The sequence below is a fragment of the Jatropha curcas genome, chromosome 11 (genome assembly GCF_041381405.1).
Source record: "Jatropha curcas cultivar XTBG-Jc1 chromosome 11, XTBG_Jcur_1.0, whole genome shotgun sequence".
Taxonomy (NCBI): domain Eukaryota; kingdom Viridiplantae; phylum Streptophyta; class Magnoliopsida; order Malpighiales; family Euphorbiaceae; genus Jatropha; species Jatropha curcas.
The window spans coordinates 26383503-26407701 of NC_143161.1; the positions used below are offsets into that span (position 1 = coordinate 26383503).

General features: G+C 33.0%; 2 protein-coding genes across 2 annotated transcripts; one reads left to right on the forward strand and one right to left on the reverse strand.

Annotated features, from left to right (window-relative positions):
* Positions 1-3081: 3081 nt before the first annotated feature.
* On the reverse strand, positions 3082-15578 carry LOC105643389 (Transducin/WD40 repeat-like superfamily protein). The gene is made up of 14 exons (XM_012228497.4): positions 15419-15578; positions 15281-15336; positions 14994-15170; positions 14136-14250; positions 13911-14010; positions 13605-13784; positions 13233-13291; positions 11500-11587; positions 11318-11393; positions 10756-10855; positions 6933-6984; positions 4230-4367; positions 3974-4061; positions 3082-3321 (listed from the first exon to the last, which is right to left on the reverse strand). The coding sequence occupies exons 1-14, from the start codon at positions 15474-15476 to the stop codon at positions 3259-3261; spliced, it is 1350 nt and encodes a 449-aa protein (XP_012083887.1). The 5' UTR covers positions 15477-15578; the 3' UTR covers positions 3082-3258.
* Positions 15579-15711: 133 nt separating this feature from the next.
* LOC149492839 (Profilin family protein) lies at positions 15712-22413 on the forward strand. Its single transcript, XM_089715833.1, has 6 exons — positions 15712-15966; positions 18088-18165; positions 18283-18352; positions 19683-19792; positions 21925-22039; positions 22196-22413. The coding sequence occupies exons 2-6, from the start codon at positions 18102-18104 to the stop codon at positions 22278-22280; spliced, it is 444 nt and encodes a 147-aa protein (XP_089571959.1). The 5' UTR covers positions 15712-15966; positions 18088-18101; the 3' UTR covers positions 22281-22413.
* Positions 22414-24199: the final 1786 nt, after the last annotated feature.

The window sequence follows — 24199 nt, forward strand, 5'->3', positions numbered from 1 at the left end:
CCAATGAATACACACTGTCGAGTCTTGACATCTTGAAGGCTTTGCAACCAAACACCCGCAAATGATCATAGGAAACATCCTTTCCTAACCATACTCACTCTGGAGTATCATACTGTAGAGGGAAACAGAGTGAACGGTGAACTACTGTGAGTAACGCTTCACCCCAAATCTTTTAGACAACTTTGCATGTGAGAGTAAACATCTGACTCTCTCCATCAAAGTTCTGTTCATCCTCTCAGCCACACTCTTTGCAGAAAGCATCAAATGGCCCAGTGTATTCTCCACCATTATCTGTCCTGATACACTTCAGCTTCTTACCTGTCTGTCTCTCAACCAGGTTTAGAAGACTTCAATGTGTATACCCAAGTCTTCCTAGAATGGTAATCGATAAATATCACAAAATATCGATTTCCACCATATGACATTGTCAATGGTCCACACAAATATGAATAAATCAGATCTAATACATTCTTCATTCTAGAAGGAGGGGTAATCTTGAAAGCTACTCTGTTTTGCTTTCCCGCCATACAATCAGGACACTTGTCTAGGTGAACTTCATCCAATCCAGGTAGTACGTTCTTTCTTGCCAAAGTTTTCTCACTCATATGACATAGTCGTTTATGCTATAAGTCAACTGTACTGTCATTCTCCGCTACACTCAAAGTGTCTTGGGAGAGTTTCGATTGCATCACGTACAGCTTTCGGTCTTTAGCTACCACAAATGAACCTTTTGTGAGCTTCAACTGACCATATCTGAAGGTGCTACAGAAACCTTCATCATCAAATCTGCCAACTGAGATTTGGACGCATGCTCAAAAGCCCATTCCTCATCAGTCTTGTCATCCGGTTTAGTTCAACTAAACACAGGCAAATGCATTTTAATTACCTTAAGGAGATCTCTCATTTCTCCATATATGGTAATACGCGATATTCAGACTGATCATTTTGCTTGTCCATTTTGACTTGCGCAGAATATCATCACCAACATAAACCGTATACATGAACAGTAGTATACATGAATAGTGACCATGAATAGTAACAGTATACTCAAATAGTAACAGTATACTCAAATAGTAACTGTATGTGTGAATAGTAACTGTACACTTGAATAGTACTATGCGTAAATAGTGCTGGGCTTACTTGAAACGGACTCAGCAACAGTAACGCCAATAGTACTGTTCACCATCAACCACAAGTTACTATTTTACTATTCATCACTAAGTCAATTCTGCAACGTCTTTCCGAGCGGACAACACCAATGGACTCGTTGTAATTTTCTCTTCATCATGGTATATTTATTTTCAAAATATATCCACGGATCCGGTACCGCTATCTGACCAGTTGGACCTGTCGAAACCTTCGGCTCTGATACCACTTGTTAAGATATCGACTCTGATACCAGTTGTTGGGCATCAGCTCTGATACCACTCGTTGGGCCCTTTCAACCGAGTAAGAGAAAATTAATGCAGCGGAATAATAAAAATGTGACACACAGAAATTTACGTGGTTCACCCTCAACTGTTTAGGGCTACGTCCACGGGACGAACTCCGAATAATTCTTCCACTATTAAAACAATAGTAGGTACACACAGAGAGTAATACAAAAATAGTGGCACACAAAGTGTTTCCCAAAAACACTCCAAAATAATCCTCACTATTTTTCTCTCCCTCGTTTTAGGAAGCCCTTCCTAAAACGCTAACACTCTCTTGCTACATTTTCTCTTTCTGCATGTGTGTTGTGCGTTCTGCCTCTGCCTCTATTTATAGGCAGGTTAACGCGTAGGAATGCCGTGTACAACTCTTTCAAGTTGCACCGCCCATATGCTATCACTGTTGAACTGGCTGCTCCTATTTTTTTTTTTTTACTTTCACACATGTGGGTCCCATTTAAGTGGGCACACCACAACATAAAAAATGAAATAGGACTACATTTTGAAACAGACAGAAAAAAAAAAAGTGAGCCTCTCTCTCTCTCTCTCTCTCTCTCTCTCTCTCTCTCTCTCTCTCTCTCTCTCTCTCTCTCTCTCTCTCTCTCTCTCTCTCTCTCTCTCTCTCTCTCTATATATATATATATATATATATATATATATATATATGAAATAGAGGAGAATTTTCTTTCCTCGAGATCAATGCAAAAAACTTCGACGAGCAACTTTAATTGAATATGGTAAAATATAATCCTATAAGCTCTCATTGCTTATTAGCACAAATGACACATTAAATATGGATTCTAACTTAATTATCAAAAACTAATTTATTTAGTTCAAAACTTGAAATATAATTAAATTAAATATAAAGGAACGAAATGACAACCGGACACTATTTTTGGTCTAACATTTTAGTGGACCAAGAACTTAATAGATCAAAATAAATATTTTGATGATCTAGAGCTAGAATGCCTGTGGGCCGAAGGGAATGTCCTTGTTTTGAAACAAATCCATTTAATTTCACCATCTACATTTCCATTGGATAAAACTTAACTTCTTTCCCCTACACCAAACCCCGAATCGAATCATATACAACAAAATTAAACTGAATTAATCAGTTTTATTCAATTTCAATTGGCCTAATGTATAAATTTACCTCTAAAATTTATGCGTTTTATTTTATAGCACTCTCAAATTTACAGGGACCTATCATGACCCTATACTTTCATATTCTAACAATAATTATACTTCTCATTAAAATAAAATATAAAAGTACATAGTCATAATTAAATTCTTGAAAAATTATTTTACTTTTGACAAGAAACATAATTATTACTGAAATATAAAAATATAATGTCATGATAAGTCCTTACAAACTTAAATCACCATAAGACAAATCGTGTAAATTTTAGAGGTAAATCTATGCATTTAGCCGATTTTAATTATTTGTGGATAGTTTTTAATAAAAAACTGAACCGAAGCAAACCGAGAAAAAAAAAATTCAATAGAAACTAGAAAGAGCAAGCGGATTAGTAGCCCCGGATCATGGATTTCGCACTAAATCCACCTGCTGCTGGTTTTGAGCTCCCAGTATAAGAAGGATGCTTGCTTTTCTAAGGAAAAACAATCAACAATATCGCGGGTAGCAGGATGATTATGTGAATTTAATATTATAAAATTTTGAAGGCTCAGAAGCTCCAACAAGTTTCTTTACTGAAATTTGCAAATACTACTAAAATTAAAGTCTAGCAATAGAAGTTTGAATATTTTTCTGTTTTTCGAGTATTAACCAGAAGGCGCATTACTTTTTGCTGTAGAAGACTCACCTTAACTAGGAAAGACTGGGGGAATGAAATATGAGAGGGTAGGTACAGCAAAATCCACTGCTCCAACACTGCACCAGAAAGAGTCATTGCATAATTTATTTTTCAAGGTTAGTGGTTATTAAGACTCTGAAACGGCATAACTTCCAGTATATTACAAACAAAACTAAATTCCTATCAAAATAATATTGCTCGAGTTTTGACATATGAATAACATGTATAAGAAATATTCATCCAAGACTAATTTTGAGAAAGCACAGAAAAGGCACATGGCAGCTATTTTGTTTATATTAATTTCAGAACCCTATTATAAACCAAATCAATTCGATGTAGTAGTCTATCATATTAATGAATGGCCAAATATAAATATTGTATGGAGAATCTCAGATGAGCCAGTTACATCCTAATAATACTATAAGGATGCTATATCATATGGAGAATATTAATCAAAATTCACAATTATCACAACATTCCTTTGATGCATGAAACTAAGAGAAATTGCTTACAAGTAAATACACAATTCCTTTTGAAAAATCATTTTAAAATATAAGATAAATTTTAGATAGGTACGCAAATTTTTAGTTTGTTGCCAATTTCTTGAAGTAGGTAGTTTGAAATACAACTAAAAAAAAATTAAACAAAATTTGACAAGCAAACAAGCCTCATTTGTCATATAGATATAGAATAAGAGTGACAAGAAATTCAAGGATCTAGAAAGCTTACAACAGAAAGCAATGGTCCCTGTTTGAACTTGTCATGATATGAAAATGAAATTGGCTTTGGATTGTCTCCAGGCCCTCTAATAAACCCACTGTATTCAAATCAAATCACGAAAATTCAAAATTATAAACCAGCTATAGAGACTATTTAATCACTCTAGTCTAATTGCATTTGTATATGAATGTACAAAACAGAACCAATAGCTGAAATATTGAAAATAAAACAGTTCATGATAAATTGACAATAAAAGATAACTCACATTAATGATGCAGAAATCAGCGGAGTCCTTCTAGCATCATATACAGCAATGAGACCCTTGTAAACATCATCCCCTCCTTTATAAGATACTGCTAACCTTTCACCTGAAGCATCCCAGGCTATCTTGTCAATTCCCTGACTGCACAAGTAACATGAGATAATAACCATTCTGAAAGAATCATCATGAACAAGAACCATATTGACCCAAATATAAGGAATAAAAAGAAAAGATAAAGCAAACATTACACAGCAGCAATAAGAATATCAAGTTACCCTGAATTAAGAATTCAAAATGAAATTCAAAAAAGAGATCACATTAAACTCAAATGTGTGGTTCCAAGAAAAATGAGCGGTAAAACCTCCAATTAGATAAACAATAATCATTCTACCAAATGTTGAATTTGGTATCAGGGTCACATGCACAGTTTTAGACAACTTGCAATATAATACCCAAAAGAAAGATTGTGTTAAACATTTTGGCAGGAGGGTGGGGGTTTGTGGAGGAAATGCAATATCATATCACTCTGATAAAAAAGCATAATAGATTTTGATCAACAACCACAAAAGATAATTAAGTTATCTGAATCTAGTTAGAGTCACCTACGTAAATCCTTTTTATCTATTCCACACAAATTTTTAAGGAAGGTTCAAAGATGCTAAATGCTTATGACCCCTTCAACGCATGTCATCTGTGGTGCACCTCTCCCATTTTTCACTCCTAAATAGGACAGGCTCACCCTTTAATACCAGAACGTCTATCAGTCTACACAGAATAAGGTCAAACCATCTCAATCTTCAATTGCTCCACTTTTCCTCAAAAAATGTTACTTCAACCTTCCTCTGAAGGTACTTACTCCCTCCTTATTTCCACACACATACACTTCAACATCTCCATCTCTACAGCTCAACCTCTAGGCCTTTATTTTCTTCAAAATCCAAAATTTGCTCCCATAGATCATAGCTCATATAGATTGATTAGAAATTTTTACAGAAGTTTTTCCTTTGACTCAGCAACGTTAGAATAATCACATAAGATACACATAGCACTTCTTCATTAAAGCTATCATGCCCTAATGATATTCTCCTCACACTCCCTTTCTTTCCGCTAATAAATTGATGTACCAATAGTGACCCTTTTTGGGATCCTATGCTACAAATACCCATATTTTATTATTTTTCCTTGTGTTGCTAAACTGATTTCCATAACTCTATTTTAGTTGTACTTAACATGAAGACTTGGGATGGATCTCCATAAATCCAACTTTTGTAACTCGACTGGGTTTGGTCTGCATATATCATGATGGTAATTCATAAATCGACTCTGTAAATTTTTATAGCCTTCTTGGAAAGAGAAGAATAGTTAGTGAAAGAAATATTGGGAAAGATGGGGAGGTGGTGAATCAGAGAATCTACTGAATGGAAAGCTTGAGGAAAAGATGGGATAGATTTGAAAAAGTGAAACTTTCCTCCAGTCCCACCAAAATGCTTCTCAGATTTTGAAAGAACAGCCATGGAAGGCAAGAATTTTCAAGTACATGGAATGAAAATTACTCTTTTACCCCACTGCTATTATATGTATATTTCTGCAGGTGTGGAAAACTATGAAAGTAATTTTACACTTCATTCCTTTCTTCTTTCGTCTTGTTCCTTTTTTTTTTTTTTACACCTCCCAAATAATAAAAAAAAATTTTCACCTTTCCTTTTTCTTGCTTTCCACCCCTTTCCAAAGAAGCTCTTTCCTCAATGTTCTCCTCCTATCCCTCAATATCCTTCTCCTATCTCTTTCTTTCTCTACCGTTTCTTTCCTGACCCAGCTTGTTTTCCAAACTAAGTGTTGTAGTACGACTCATGGGCTTAATTCTCAATGATTGATGCACCTTTGGAATATCTCAAGCAAATTGATCCTTCATTCCTCATAAAAAATATTTTATTTAAAAATCTTATCAAACAATCTACTCAACAACACGACTCTTATATCTCCAAGAACTTCTAAACCTAAATAAGAACTTTGTCAGGACCACATCTTCTTCTTATCTTCATTTACACAACCTAACCTCAAATGACCTAATTTTTACACTTTTCTCTCATCCACTTTATCTTTAGTGCAGACTATGTTAACCCTTTTACCTATCATATCCACTGGCTCCACCAGCTTTCTTGCTAATTTCCTAATATTATGAGAACACTAGAAAAGCCTACCGTCACAAACTAGGTTCTCATACACACTCCATCATAATGCAGCAGGCCTGGTATATTCTTACCACATCCAAGTACAGATATGGAGCATTACTTATAGGGGATGCCATTACTTTCTGAACTAACTCTTTATCCACATTATTTGTTAAAACATGGTAAGTTTTGGCTATTAAGAACTAAACGTCTAGAACTGTTGAGAATTATAATTGAAAAGAAAAAAAAGAAAAAAAGAAAAGAATTCACAGTCATGCATCCAATTATACTACACTATTGAGATAGAGAAGCGAAACTTATTATTGATGAGCAATCCATAGAAATAAGAACATAAACAAGAGCCATACCCAACATCGTACACTTATATCAGTAAATAAAAAATGATAGAAGATGCTCAGCATCCATCCAAACATCTTCCACTTCCATCTAATTTAAGAGTCAGTTCAGTCATACTTTGAGAATTATAACGAAAGAAAAACTAGAGCTAATTTCAAGGAAGTAATCTTGTCTCTACCTTCCTGTCAAGGATATTATCTCTGGCAAATCAACTGGTAACAGGTGTGCATCTGCAGATATTAGAAAACTATAGTCATGCCTATCAGCATAAAAAGATGAACCCGTGTATAAATCAATCAAATTGAGGACTTGAAACTCAAAAGCAGCAGCAGCTTATAAAAATATCTAGCAGAAAATTCCGCTCTCAAAATCACTCTGTTTGTCCATTCAATTTTTCATCCATCTGTTCTGAGAAGAGCATTCAAAAATGAAATAGAATCAAATTTGAGAATAACAATTTTTTTTGTTACATATAACTAAGGATGTCAAAATGGGTCATAACACACAAATACGATTCGGCTAACATGCGAAATAAACAGATTAGGATTGAGATTAAACGGGTTCATGTCATAAACGGTCAACCATCTATGACAGGAATATAAACGTGTCGTGTCACGGTTGACACAAGAATTAGGCGAGTGATTCGTTTATTTAAGAGTAAAGAGGTAATTTTAGTATCATATAAATACTCCAACTAAAACCCATTTAAACTTTATTGTTGTATTAATTTTTTTTATTTTAGTCATGAATCTTGAAAAATCTATGCATTTTATGTATGAATATTTATTTTTAAATATGATTTTGAGTTAAATAAGTTAAAATTTAAAAATATTATAAGTAGGTTAGATTGGTCGTATATAGGTCAATACGACCCACTTAACCAGTTTACGATATTAGGTGGGTTACAGGAGTTGTATATGAGTCAACACGACCCACTTAACCTGTTTATAATATTAGGCAAGTTACACATGTCGTGTTCATGTTATCTACCTAATTTTCGTGTCATGTTCATGTCCACAAATTTGACACAATTATTAAACCGGTTGTGTTTGTGTTGACTTTAATCGTGTCGAACTCGACACGTCAACCCGTTTGACACCCCTATATCCAATTAAACATCTTCTCTTGCTTGAAAATAATCAACTTGAGCATGCTACCTCAGCATTCCCTTCAAAAAGCACATTCTGGCAGTTTCCTTGGCCTTCCTACATATGTTGCTCAATTCTAACAAAAGTCAATATGGTGCTTGATGCTTTGTACAATTTTTTTTCTTTTTATCATCAATATTGTCTTTATAATCAATGCCAAAAACAAACACAGGACATAAACCAAAAGAAATGGTTTTATGAATAGGTGACATTTCAAATATTACAGTTATTGCAATATATGTAAGAATTGAATTATGGTGTCAACTTTCAATTGCTTCAAATGTTACAATAAGAAACCATCCATAATTACTATATTTTATTTTTTTGTAAATCCTCAATGAGCAACCATCCAACTAAAAAATTTGTCACAACTAAAGCTACATAAGTCCACTACAATTGATCTTTTTTTGCATATTTTTTGTTTCATAAGGAGAGCAAGTTTCTTTCAAAATTATTGAGAGGTGCATTGTGCTTGTTTACAATTATTTGACAATTTTAAATTTGACTGTCTAAATTAAACTTCCTTTTATTTGTTGTTTCCTAGGTTTTCTTTTTTCTTTCGTTTTTTATTCTAAATTGAACTTGCATTTATTGGTTGTTTTCTTATTGTTTTTTTTTTCTTTTTGGTTTCTATATCAAAATTGCTTTTGTAGGTATTGTACTATCAGAATACCTAAGCAACTATAAATTCATTGCACTCACAAAGTTGACCAGGTGGTGATCCCATTCTTACACACACACACACACACACACACACACACATAAATGTAGAGTTTTTATGATTAATTGTATCAATTCTCCATGTTCATAATAACATAGAGAAAATAAATGGTCTGTTATAAAAAATCTATTGAATTTGGTGCTTGAATTTTGTCTATTTTTCTATTTAAGTGTCCCAAATTTATTTTTATTAATCAAGTACCTTTACATCTGGCTCCAAACACCAACTACCATACGTATTGTAATTGTACAGAAGAAAGCTATCTATTTTTCTTATTAGATCTTTGAAACATGATTCACAGGCCATGCAGCACAACCAAGTTAGGTAACAAAACATTATAACTTAAAGGATTTTCAACACAAGGTACTATTATCTTTATTTTATTTTATTTTTTTAACCAACTTTGCTTTTTATATTTATTGTATAATCCTATCAATTCAATTTTTCTTTATATATGTAAAATAATTTTGATTGTATGTGTTTGTAATACTACTATTATACATGTACATAACAACAAATAAGAGAAATAAATTACTGGGTGAAAATAGTTGATATTAGTTTTGTTAGTAAGTACTTAATTCATTAACATTAAAATTAATTTACTACATATGAAAAGATTCTCTCTCTCTCTCATATATATATATAATGTGGGTATGCATTTTAGTTTGTATAATCAAATATAGATTAAAATTTAATTAAAATAAAAATATAATTATATATAAACAAATTAAATAACGGGTATATACAACGAGAAACAAGTTGCAGGATAATAAAAGCTAGTTACTTAAAAAATCCCAAACTTTAACATGTTTTTAAATTCTGACATAATCATTTTTTCTTAACAAAAAAAAAAAAAAAAAAAAACTCAATCTAATAAACAGATTTCAATATTAGCCTTTGACTCAATTATGGTACAATTAAATCTCAATTTGCTGGTGTGGATTAGTCTTTTAAATGAAAAAGAAAATCCAACAACAATTCCAGCCTCGCCAACCCACCAAGGCACACTAAAAGCATCTTTTAGTCCCAAATTCCCACTTCTTTACCTTTTACAAGAATTTGATGGGGAAAAAACGAATTAAAAAGGGAGGGGCGCATGGGTTTAAATGACGCGTTTAACATATTTCGTAAAACTGACAGGATTCAATATTGTTGTTTAAATTTACCAATTGAATTGAATGCTAATATTGAAATTAACTTATTAAGCTTACTATTTTTTATTAAAAAATAAAGGTTATTTTATAACTGAAAAACACATTAAATGTTTGGATTTTCAAGCAATTAAGTCCAGCAAAAACACTAATCCTTTTAAATTTCTTTACAAAGTTGAACTTCATAATGCAACTAAGGACTTTCTGCAACCCTAAATCTACAGAAACTCCAGGGAAGATAATGATATTCTGAGTACCTAACTTTTTGCAATTTTCTATTGGAATGCCCAAAATTTTTTTGTGAAATTTTATAAAAATAAAAGGAAAAAAAAGCAATTAAATGATGGTGAACTAAATTAATAAATTTAAGCTTTTCTTGCAATCATATTGTCTATTTTACTTAGCAAGGAAAAAACAAAAACTGTACCCCTCACAAATTGCCCACTCCAACATCTTCTCAGCCTTTTTTCTCTCTCTTGCTCTTCCCTTTTCCATGAACTCTAAATCCCAAATCATTGATCATGTGATCAACTTTCTTTAATTGATTTAAGACAGGATAAAATGGTCGTTCAGAAGAGATTTCTAAGATATTTCAAATTTCTGTCTTTATTAAGTTCTTGAGCATTCACAGAGATGTCATGTTAGGGGCAAACTTTTAATGAAAGTTATCAATGTATCTGCTAGCATGGCAAGTTATATCATGTTGATTCATCAGGCACATCCAGTCACCAAGTAAGCAAAAAACACTTCATTAATTTTTTTTCCTGATTCAAGTAGTCACTTGCATAAGTATAAATTGGAAGTCCAGACCAACTCTAGTATTCAACATCACAAAGGATTGAAAATAATCCAATATGTCAAATCTCTGACTATAATTTCAAATCATATGACCTTAAATTTTACTCTTTGTCCAGTCTATTGTTTTTTGCAGCAAGGTGCATAACTACATGGAAAAAAAACTCAAAGGTTCAATCAGCATACCTAAAGATGGAGGCTTTGATGCAAAGTGAATAGAACCCAATGTTGCAGACCCAGAGAAAGCGAGCAGTACCACACGCCCATCTGGATCCCATGTTGCTCCCTGGTAGCAGAAGACATGGCATGACTAATAGTTGAAGCAAGTAAATCTTTCAAAAAAATGAAGAAAAGCATCCAATGAATGTCAAACTTTTCTATGACCATGTTGAAATTTTGAAACAATAGCTTCACAAGAACCACATTCAGATTTTGAAATAATAAAAGGGAAACAGAGAGATAGAATATCGTAACTTATTAACTATTTTTTACATTTTTTTTCTATTAATTTGCTTATTTGTGGAGGAAATGTGAAAATTTCATCAAGTAACAATAAGAATTTAGAAGTCCAAAAAAGAGGTAGATCAATGTCACTGATCACAGCAGTCAAAAGAAGTACATAAAACAAGAAACTAGAATAAGAGTTCAAACTGCCAATTTAATACCTCTATGATCTTCAACATCTCGTGAGTTATATGCATGAATTAAGAAGTCATCTATAATGGCACAAGTATCATTTTGTATTTACCGTGACAAACCCACTAGTTGAAGACCATGGTTCAGATGTCCATGTGTTTGTCTCCCAAAGGTAAAATGTTCCATCACTAATTAATGGGGCAAAAAAAAAAAAAAAAAAATCATTAGCCTATATCTGCTCAGATGGATCAGTACTTCATCCAAAAAGTAAACAAACAAGACTTATAAACATACAATTTTGCAGCGAAAAAGTAATCTCCTGTTGGTGACCATTTGAGCATTGATATGCCCCCCAAACCCCGTCTGATGGGCGTTCCAACTCCTACAAATTATAAAAAATAAATAAATAAATAAAGATGGTCAATGCTAAATACAAATTATAAAAAATAAATAAATAAATAAAGATGGTCAATGCTAAAAATAGAGACTACATATCAATTAAAAAATTACTACCAAGCCCAGGAATATATTTCTCTTTTCTCTTCTTCTTTGTTTCTTTTAACCAAAGAGAGAGAAAAAGAATTGAAGGAAACCAAAGTGCTGAACCACAAAAAAATAGATCATGACAGTAAAATAAACAAATAAACAAATTTCTATGGCAATTGCATATCACAATGTATTGCTTTTACTAAACCAAGAACTCAAAGTATTAAGCCACTTATCTTTAAAACAACTCTTTCCAATCAAAACCTTTCCTATTCCCACTACACAATGCATAAAATAGTTAGAGGAATTAAAGTAATAAGTTTTTTTTTTTTCTTTCCAAGAGCATAAAACCATTTAAACACACAATTCCCTTTTAGTTGATTCTAACACTATGCAAGAAACTCCATCAACATGGTAACAAAATTTGCACTGCTTTTGCCTTTTCTGGAGGTTATCTTGGCTCAACATCATATTCTTTGGTTATGATCCTTTCACATGCAGCTTTCTAAGGTCAAGGGTACCACAATAGTGAGGTGTCCCAAGTCACAACCATATTCTACTGGTTGCAAATATTATTATCGTATTTTCAAAAAAAAAGGCAATGAGAGTTTCATCAAATAAATATACAGTGTATCAATAATCTGAGCACATAAAATAACTACTTATCAAGAAGAAATTATAGTTTCTTGTAAGAGCTGATATCATAAATTATTAGATACACATCTTGCAACAAAAGAAAAAATTAAATTGACAATTGAGATTAAATTGTTAATTAATAAAAAAAATAGCAAACTTAATTTTAAAATTATTTCATGCAATAGTCATGTTTTAACAAAAAGTTGATCGAAAAATTTACAAACAAGGGAGAGTCCAAAAACAAAGTAAGGCGAAATAAATAATGAAATAGTTTAAAAATGTCATTGACAAGCTCAAAAGGGCAATTAGAAACTAGGATTTTAAAAAGAGAGACAAACTGATGACTTATGACCAAGCACACACCTTGCCCCCCCCCCCCCCCTCTCTCTCTCACTATTCTGCTCTCGCACAACCCATTATGGCCATAACAATGGTGCAGATTCATTCTATCTCAGCATAAATAGGCCAAGATGGTATATACGCTCTAGTTCACCAATGACTTCAATTCCCCATACTAGCACATGCCTAGAACTATAATGTCTAGACAACTTTCAATTAAGAACCAGCCCACATATTGACCATTATTTAAAACCTCTACCTAAATTAACTTTCATATGAAGTGCACCCTCCCAAGTAACAAGAGCATAAGAATATTTAAGATCTAAAACTTCTCTTATTTTCCTAGAAATAAATAGCATCCTCTCTAACACCTCTCCCACCAAGGTAGCCCGAAATAAAGGTTACATGCAACATGATATACGTGCATATCTAATGCACACAAATGAAGTACACAAGGAAAAATATCATACTAATCTTTTGAGCTTAGGAAGTTGAAAAGTAGTTCGTTGATTAACAATTGGCTGATACTATTCATAACAATTATGACATTGCGATGGTCAATTTACCTTGTGCGACATCCCATATGGTGAATGACGAGCTTTCATATGACGCAGATGCCAAGTACGTGAAGCCAAGTCAAGGAAATAAAACAACTAACATCAGAAACTAATCCAAACACAATAGTTTGCATATGAGAACTTTGGCTCAATTGAGCTGAGTATGAAGACCAAGGATAATGTTGTTGAAGAAAAACTAAACCTATAAACCTTTAATGCAAACGCAACCATGTCCATGTGAACAGAAGGTAGGTTAATGTGAAAGAGTTAACTACGAGCAAAGACCAAGAGAAGACAACTCAGATGTCATCCGCAACTTGTCTAAGCAATGAAATAAATTTCACATAATACAAATAACTATTATTATAATTATTTGGATATCTTCCATCAGGACTCCAAGAAAGTGCACTTATTTGTTCATCATTATGACTTCGGAGAAAATCCACCAGAGTCCACCGAGTTCCAGTGCTTCTAGAAAGAGTACCCAAGTATGAAGCAGTGCCAGATCTTACAGATGCCACATTTCCAGGATATGATGCAGTCCAAATGCAAACTCCACCCCTGAAATTCAGTTCAATTAAAGATAATCCACACAAGCTCAATGAATAAACCATATAAAAGAGATCACATACAATAAACCATTAATAGATTAAAATCATACTAAAAGATAAGCTTTTTGATACTTGCTTGCATCCTACAGAAAGTGATTTTCCACCATTTGGCCTCCATTCAAGGACTTTAATGTCTCTTTGGGACTCACAAGTCAAGACAGAAGCATCTTTCCCTTCTGCTGAAAAATAAGAATTTGCATTGAAATATCTTTAAAAGAGTAAAATGGAATGCCTCTAATCAACAGAACTCAGTGATCCTGAATTGTTGGAATCATGTCCAACAAGGGTATAGAGGTGAAACCTGAATCTTCATAATCACGAATTATAACCTGATTTGGACCAGCGATAAATGCAATAATATGTTTATGTTGGTGCCAGCTCACCCCTTTAAAGTCAACCTCCGGCAACAAGTTTACCTACAAGACTCATTATAGGAGAATAAAAAAGTATAAAATGTTTGTGCTCAATAACAAGCAGCTAAAATATACGTTAATCTGCTTCTAGATAAATAGTAACACAACTCAAACCTAAACTACAACATCCTCATGGGTATAAACACATAAAAATATAATGAAAAGTTAATTCCTTCTTCATAGTGGACACAGACTCCACACCCGGCTGACACAAAATACATATATCTAGGCTTCTCCACAAACAATTTACTGTTATTTTCCAGACACTTCTCTCCTAATTGCACCGGTTCTTTTTCTCTTTCCATATTCTCAAATATACAGACATCTGCAGGAAAAACACACAATCATACTATGGTTGTTTTGGTGGGATAACAAATCCTCATTGTTAAAGAAACAGCAGCTTAGACGATTATCTTTCAATTTTGCATCCAAAACTGATATTTCAAGTAAAATAGATTTAAGATATCTAGATAATGATATGATAAATATGATCTTCAGGAGAAAACTCAACTAACCCTTAGTCCCAACTAGATAAGAAAATGGGCCCTATGTTGAGGAGAAAAGAGTAGATAATTATTTGAATTGAATTACCACCTTAGGTGTAAGGCCAAAAAATTAGCTAATCAAATCAAATATGAAATATAATCTCTTAATCTTCTATCTCAAAGCAAAAGAAGCTAACTTACAGAGCTTAAAAATAATAATACGAAATGCAATAAAAAGGAGATTTAGATGGTATAGCTTACATAATTGGGATGAAAAATGCTTTTGATTGAATTATTAGCAAAAACCTGAATGGCTTTCAATAAACCATTCTTCTCAGTACTCTCTCCACTGGGTCTTCCTTGCCCTTGTGTTTCCTGCTCCTCAATAGGGACTGCCGGTTGATAAGTTTGAAATTGAATTGGGCTAAAAACCATTCCCTAATTAGCATTAATTCTCAACGTCAACAACAAAGAACAAAGCCCTCTGGCTTTATATGGATCAAAACTAAGCTAAACATAAACTTATAAAACCAATGAGGAGGGGATACCAGAATTTTTCCATAAATTTCCTTGGCTTGATCATCTGAGAGACTCTCAGCTGCAACTGCAAGTGACAAAGAAGTGTTCAGAGAAGATCAATTTTCAAAATGAATCAAAACCCTAACCTATGAGTTAGAGAATTATACTTAGATCTCTGTTGATTTCACAGATAGTGACAGAACCAGGCTGTGGAAACGAAGGCATAGTTAACGTTACAATGTTAGAGAAACAGAGAAAGATGAGAGGATGAGTGTAGTTGCGACGGAAAGACGAACTGAAGAAATGGGCGGCGGGAAAATGGCAGTAAGTTTGGGGCTTTATTTCTCCATCTCAGACGGCGTCGTTTGGACTCAGCGCTCATATTAACCGAACCGAATCAAGTCGGTTCGGTATATGACCGAAACCGAATGCTTCTCTATTTGTCTCACCTGACTGTTTCTATCAACTCATCTTGCAATAAACCAAACCAAACCAAAAAAATTTCACTCTAGTCTCTGAACACAATCCCATCGGAAATCACAGTTCAGAGCCAGATATCGCAAAATGTACTTCACGTTCTGTTTTCTCAGTAGCGCGCTCTCACTTGCTTCGCCAATCGGTTTGGTACCAGTCTCGTCTCTCTCAGTTTCTCTACTGTGAATCATCTCAAAAACGCGTCTCTCCTCCTTCCTGTCTCCTTTTTTTCGGTTCTCTGGTAAGCCATTCTATTCACTGTTTCCTGCTTTCTTTCATTGTTATCTTTTTGCCTCTTATTTTTGATTATGAATTTAAAGCCATTGTTTTCGGCATCAACGAAACTGTCTCCTGTTTTGGTTTCGTTCTCTTCATTTCTATTCTATTTCCTTGTTCTCAGTTAAAGCCTTTGTTTTTGGCATTTAGTTTTTCTCAGTTGTTGTAATTCTAAAATTCTTGTTCAACAGATACATTTTTCTTATGTATTTTTCTTTAATTTACTGCTGTTTTTAATTTTTTTAAAGTGTTCATTAACTCGTGGTTTCAAGATAAAGTCGATTTCTCAGAAATATAAACTCTTAATTTCACACCCAAAATTGGTTTCCAGTTTATTGATGACTCTTATTGTTAAATCAATTTAGTCTAGCAGTTTTTTTAATCTGGTGTTCGTTGATTCTGAAATATTTGTTAAACTGAACTCTCTTTTGGGAATTATTCAAATTGAATCTTTGTTTGCCTAAAATCAAAAACTGATTTACTTTTTCTTTGTTCAGTTACTGCATTTTTGGAATTTTGCTAAATTGTTTTAGTATTTCTATGGCTTAAAAAATTATATATATAATCTCAGTTTTATAGAATCTTGTTTCCTAAACTATATTTCTAGACTTACAAAAATCATTTTGTGATCGAACCTTTTTATACTGATTCTCTACAGTGAATGTTTATTAGATCTTTGTCATTTATTTATTTATTTATTTATTCTTTCTTAGTACATTTGGTATCTGTAAAGTGAAGACTTTCTAACCAACTTAAAAAAAAAAAAAAAAAAAAAAAAAAAAAAAAAAAATTTCATTGAATAAGTCTTTCTGTGAACTTAGTTTAGGGCAATTGTTTTTTAAATTTGGTTTCGTGATTTTAATTTCTAATCATAACTGATTTTGGATATTTACCCTTTTATTTAACACTTAAAACAACTGTTTTAGATCCACTTAAGACCTGTTTCTGCGTATAAGTTCATCTTATTTTTCTCCTGCTAATGTATTGCTATTGCTGCTGGTTAATATGGTGGTGTTTTCCTTTTTTTTTTTTTTTGGGTTGAGAATATATAAAAATTGAGTTTTTAAATAAAAAAAAAAAGTTGTTTTTCTTTTGAATTGCAATCTCTAATCTCATGGTCTGCTATTAGTTATTAGCTGCAGAACTGCCTGCCATTTTTAAGGTGGTGTATCTTATATCTCCAATGAGATTGTACTTAGGGCTTGACATAAGAGTAATCTTACTTATGCTGATATGTGTCTAATCACTTGTCTCTTACAAGGTCATTCCTTAAACTTTCCTGAAATCATGATTCACACCATGAGTCATCCCCTTCTTGAGTTGCTACAAGGGACAACACCATTAAATTTTTTAAATCGTCCTAAATCAACTTTTGCACAAACCTCACCCCTTAACCCAAACAAAGCTTTTCCGTTCCACAGTGCATTGTTTTACAATTGTCTTTCCTAGAAACCAAATGGCATTGTGCTGCTATTTTTGCCACTTAGTGTGAGATATTGTGGTTGAAACAATTTTTATTTCCTTTTTTTAGTGCCCGAAACAATAAGACTCAAGTTGATTAAATATATTTTAATAATATATTTAATATAAAATAGAAATTTAATATTAAATATATTATTTAAATATATTATTAAATATATTATATATTGTTAACTATATTTAATATATATAAATATATATAGAATCTTTGAAAAAGACCTTCCCTCAACAGAAAGACTTACTCTCTTTGGGATCTAGTGCTACACCGTTGCTCAATACTTTAGGAGATCAACTCTGTTACATAAGTTGATTCCTAACTTTTGTCTCATATTATGACATAAGTAAGCAGTTCTTATTGTATCGGCCAAAAATCTCACTAATTGATCTTTACGATGCTTCCTCTATCAATTAGATCCTTTATCCATAGAATAAAGTATCTAGACTTTTTTTTTTCTTCATATTTTGACTTCTATGAAGTTGCTTTCTTTACTACAGCTGATAAAAATCATTGTTTTGGATGATGCATATGTAGAAAGCCTTGCAATATCTACTAAAACTTGCTTTGAGCTTTTCTTTATGATCTCAAAATTTTCCAATGGCTCATTAGGGTATTTTGGTGGAATGGATTGGGGTTTTGTACATAAAGCTTGGGAGAAGTGGGCTTCCCTCAATATTGGCTCCTCCGGTAATGAAACAGCCTTCCAATTGATCCATAAATGTTAATATCTGTTATAAGGCATACTCTGATAGCTTTTTTTTGTTTTTCTTTTCTCTTCTTAAAAAAAAATTTGAAATGTGTTAGATGAGCCATTGAAGGCAGCTCTACTTATTAACTATGATCCAACTGGACCATCACGGTTGTTGTCTACCATGTAAGTGAAAATTGTGTTTAATTTGTATTTTTTGTTTTCTCATCTTTTTTACTGAACTTTAGTGTTATTTTCTTTTATTTCATTCTTTAGCTTTTGTGCTTATTTCCTGATATGTATTTGTGTTTGTAGCTTGCTTATTTTCATTTGAACAAGAACTGTGTTGATTGAGAGTATTTGATAATGGATAATCTGAAATTTAGGAACTTGTCATTCCTGACACCAATCTTTCAATATCATGAATTATGAGATGAAATCTTAATTGGCCTTTATTTCTTTGCTTGACGTGGCTTCTTTCGGAAACTCGTGGATGATTCAAACGTAATTGGACTTGGTTAAATAGTGGTTGGTCAAGGATAGCAGCTCATGCAGACGATTGTGTTGGGAAGCTCTCCACTTGCAAGGTGCAAGAATATAATTCCTGGGGGAAAGGGAGAATCTAATATGATATGATACTTGCATGCTTTGTAGCTCAAACTTAAAAGATTTTATTGACTATCATGCCATTATGAAATTAGCTGTTTTTGCTTGTACACCATGCTTTTGTACTCCAACCATGGTTGTTTTGACTGTAATGTGTCTTGCAATCTTGGACTTGTACATTCCTCGTCTGCTCAACCTGCAGTTTTTCCTCATGCATGCCTTCTTCCTTCAAATATTCTACAACACCTTTACATCTCTATCTCTCTCTCTCTCTCTCTCTCTCTCTCTCTCTCTCTCTCTCTCTCTCTTCCGCCTGGAAATTGATCTTTTTTATCTAGCTATCTGTCTAGCATACATGTATTTTTTAGCCATCTGTCAGTTTTCCTTTAAATTTTTCTATCCAGCTCTCTCATTCAATTGGTTTTCATTGGAAATCATTGTTTTATGGTCTATTAAGTTCAATTCATTTGTATCAACCGTCATTGTTTGGATATTAGAAAATCCACTTCATCGGTTTCAAGTTTCAGTTTGTTTCTGGTGTGGCATTTTGTAGTCTACATCTTTGCTTTTTTTTTTTTTTGTTACATATTACAAGAACATTTGATTCTAGTCATTGCAAGAATAATACTATTGTTTCAACTTTATTTTATGCTGCAATGTTCTGCTTGGTTTGAGTTTTCTTACTAACTTGATTAGTGTCCTGTCAATAATGAAGAACAGAATCTTTTGTATATTGTTGTATTGCAGTCACTTGAATGTTTTAACGTGGACTTTATTACTGGGTATATTACATTGTGATATCCATACATTTCCCATGTTGAAACTACATGTTTTGTGAATTTACTCTGTTTCGGAAAAAAAATGATTCTTCTATCGATAGTGCTGAAAAATTTGATCTGGGTGCTTTTAGTGCAGAACAAGAAGGGATAAATGCCAATCCTGTTGAGTTAAATCAATTCATTGATTTCATCAAACGCAACAAGCTCCAAACTGAGACCTTCATTATTGGGCCAAGCCAATGTAAGTTCTGCTGCAATTGAAGAGCTAATGCTTTATGTTTGTACTAAACAAAAAATAAGGGAAAAGCAGAATCTCTTGTAGTTAAGGGTTTTAGTTTGTCCAAAGTCTAGAATAGAGAAGGTATGGCATTGTCCAGTTTGACAAATGGCATTTGAATGTGCATGCTCTTGTAACATTATTATGCTTAGACTTTGTTTGAGCAATTAGAAATCACAATTCAACAATTTTCCTGGTATTTGATATATTTCTTAAAATGAAAGAAGAATGAGAAGGCATTATGGTATTTCTCTCAAAAATGTGTAGCTTGGTGCTCTCGCATTCTTAAAGATCAAGTTAGTTATGTATTTTCCTGGTTTTTAACATATTATTTTAGATGCCTGAGACTTGGATTTCTTGTAAGGACCAGGGTCTGATTTATTAGGATTGTTATAATATAAATGAGGCCATAGCTGACTTAGATGCCAGACTTTGTTTTTGCATATTAACTTTGATGGTTGTATTTTATTATCTCTGTAACTAGAAAAATTTTCTGACTGTTTGCGAATTCGATCTCTCTTCCTCTTCTTTATGATTATATCTAGTTATGCTTTCTAGAACCTAAGTAAGGGTTAGGGTGATGCAGTGGCAAAAGTTTAATGATTTATTATTAATTAATAAGCTCCTAAATGTCTATCCATTTAATCCATTTTGCAGTTTTACAAAAGAATTTATATAGTGATTGGTGGCCAACCTTACCTAATTCCAAGATAACCTGCTTCCATTATGCTCAGCTGCATCTGAGATTTGAATGTATATTTGATATTAATTTAGGATTTAAGTTCAAATGTTTTTGTTAGTAAGATGCATAAAGAAGATTTTCTTTAGTGGCAACTAGTTTAGAGACTTACTTTGGATGGAAACCAATTCTAAAGTTTGAAAAATGAAATATATGAAGTTGAAGGTATGTGTGCTCTGTGATAAAGAGGCTGGAAGAAGAGCAGTCTAGACAAGAGAAGTAAGATTAAATGAGTTTATAGTGTCAATTTCATGACCTTACACCAGTGGCAATCAGGTGTAGAGGAGTATATTACTGATAAGACGGTCTTTGAATAGGCCCTATATTTATGCTGTAGACCTATTCCATTTTCATAGATTTGATTGAGATGATAACAGGCCCACGGTAAAAGAGTTAGTTGAAGATCTACAACAGAAAGAAACCTAGAGAAAGTGATAATGATTTTGCTTTAAGGGCTAGGATCTGGTTTTATTATGGTTTTGATTATATAAATGAGGATTTAATTGCTGAATTACACTGCAGAGTTACTAGTTGTTTGTCAAGCCCCGTTCTGTTAACATCTTTTCCTTGTGTAACTGTTATGGTCACAGATATGTGATTGAGTTGTGGGTCTGACAAGTGGAAAATCAAGAATAGAATCAACAAAATGTCTGTTTTTTGTTTGAACTTGTTCCCTTTTTTCTATTTTGAACAATCAAATTGTAAGAGCTTGTTGTCTGATAAACCTTTGATTTTATCAAGAAAGAATTGAAATTTCTTAGAATTTAATTTTCCAGTACATATACAAGCCAAAGAGAGTGACTGTGACTGCGTACTACTACACCACTGAACTACTTAATCACATACACCAATAACCAGTAACTTGCAAAAATTGACAGTTATAAATTACCTAATCACTACTGAACTTATTGATCAGTTCTGCCACTGTCATTTGTCTTCTGCCTGCCCCCCCCCCCCCCGCTCTTTTGCCCATGATTGAACTGTTGATAAACTTGTTTAAGGGGCTGGACCTGCACTCCGGACTTGCTTGTGTCTCCTACAGTGCTCCTAACAGTAACCAAAACAGGTGTTTATTTGTTGGGGTTGTGATCTCTTGTTCTCTTCGTTTAATATTCTCTTGCTCTCTTTACAATCTAAGAAATTTGGGTTCTTAACTGTATAACTGCTAAGGCAGAGCATGTCTTCAATGTGTGCAACTCACTGCAGCTTTCTGGTATAGTAAAAATGTGAACTTGACTTGAATTGCTTCGAAAACACTCAGTTTAATCCTTGGCCGTATAATTTGTCTGCAATATAATTTTACATCCTTTTCTTTTCCTTTATGTAATTTTTCTTATATTTACAAACTGGGTGTCAGATTTGGTTACTTCAATTCATGAGAATTGGTTCTCTGCAAGGTGTGTAAATACATCAAAACCTGCAGGGGAAGGTGCTATTGTCCTGCAGACAGCAGTATTCCTCTTGGTTGCACTGTAAGTCCTTACCATATTTGTATTGACATGTTTATTTTTGCCCCCACACATTTCCGTATAGGTGCTGGGTTGCCAATTAGAGATCTGTATCTGCATAGTTTGGGAACTAAAGATACACAGAAAAGATTTCAATTCTCCTGCATGTGGCTTTGACAGGTATGACGGTTCTGTAGGTGCTGCATCTCGTGCTATAGTGGCTATTGACCAGTTTGCATGGCAGCTTGGACGAAGAAATCTTTAACTTATTTTTCTGTGAACATGCAACAATAGGTAATTTCATTTTTCAGGTTCTTTCAATGTGTCGTAGTTTGCTTATTAAATAGTTCCTTCAATTTGTTGCAGATTGCTATTAAATAAAATTAGCTTGCTTTCAATTTTTTTTTTTTTTTATTTCATCAAGTTCTTAGATAGTCATTTGATGCAAATACTGTTTTTTGGTACATCGATAATGTTTAATGGGAAAAATTAGAACCTTGACCTTTTGTATTACAAGGTCATGCCCTTGATTATAGGGCTGCAAAATCCTCTGCATCTGGTTAATTACATGAAAACAGTTCTATTGTAGCAATTATAGCACAAGAATTCATGAAATTATCCTAAGAGTGCCTTCACCTTCACCAGGCCATAAACAAAGGAATGCCTTTTCCTTTTGGCTTTGCACCAATGACATAATATCTGGCAGGTAATGCTAAATTTGATATCTCATGCCCAGGGAGAGCATTTTGTTTTCGGTGAATTGATCTAGTGAAAAGCAGGTTAATGGACAAGGCATGCCTACTGTGATTATATATCACATAACCCAGAAAGACTGTTGTATTACCTTTAATTTTGTAGAAAACGGAACCTATAAATTATAATAAAAAGGTGAGTCCAGTTCACAAAGCTCCTGCAATGCACGGGTCTGGGAAAGGGTCGGACCATATTGGGTAGGCAGCCTTACCTTGTATCAAGGGGCTGTTTCCATGACTTGATCTCATGGCTTTCAGGTCACACCGCGACAACTCTACCGAACCATAACTCACCTGCTCCAAATCCATAGTGTGTAAACAAAAATAATAACCACCCAAATCCAAATTTGACAAATTATTAGAAAATATTCTAACATTTTCAGTTCCCCTTAGAAAAATTCTCTCAGTAGGAGATGTTGAACTGTTACTTGTGAAAACAGTTCCTTAAAGACAATTGTTGATGGTCTCTGGCAGTATCTTTCCATTCAAAAGTATAATTTTTGCTTGTCTGGTGTTCCAGGTGAAATTAGGAATTTTGGCAGCATCCATCGTCAAGTTTGATTGGGACTGAACCAGCCTCTGTAGGTTTTAGTTTGAAAAGAGGCCATTTAGAACTCACTTTATTTGTGAAAAATTATTTCTGTTGCTTGTTCTGCTAGTCTCCAAGCTACTCTTAAATGAATCTGAAAGAAAATAATGAATTACTATACTAGCCTTAATAGGATTCACTTTATTTGTGAAAAATATTTCCTATTTTCTACTTTTTTGGAAGGGAAAAAAATGTTTTAGTCTATAAATTCTGTGGGATTTTGATAAAGTTGTTATAATGAAGGTGAAGAAAATAAAAATAAATCTTTTGATATATTACTTCCTCGTTCTGCTTTAATCTTTTCACAAGAATTAAAAAAAAATAAATTTCCTTTTTTAAAATTAAAACTCCTTATCTAATTTTTACTACAAAACTAATGGTAATTTTATCTCGTATTAAAACATTACTATTATAGTAATACTTTCATTTTATTTTTTCATACCTTTATATAATGAAAAATTTTTAGTTACGTGTGAGTCAAAATTTTAATTTAACTACAATTAAATTAATGATAAAAAAGAGACAATAAATGTAAATACAAAATATATATATATATATAGTAATATACCTTCAAAATCATAAATGAGCACTTAAATAAAATAACAATTAATTTATTGCTATTAAAGTGGAATGGAGCGAGTAATAATTATGCAAGATAGTGTTTAGCATTTTGATTAAGATTAAAACATTACTCCCTGCGTCTTATTTTGTTTGTATAGTTTGACAAAATACACGTATTAAGAATTTAGTCAATAAAAATTATTTTGACCTTCTTTTACCCTTAACTAATTAAGATATTAAAAAGTCCTTCAGATTTTGTTTGCATAGTTTGACTCATACGCA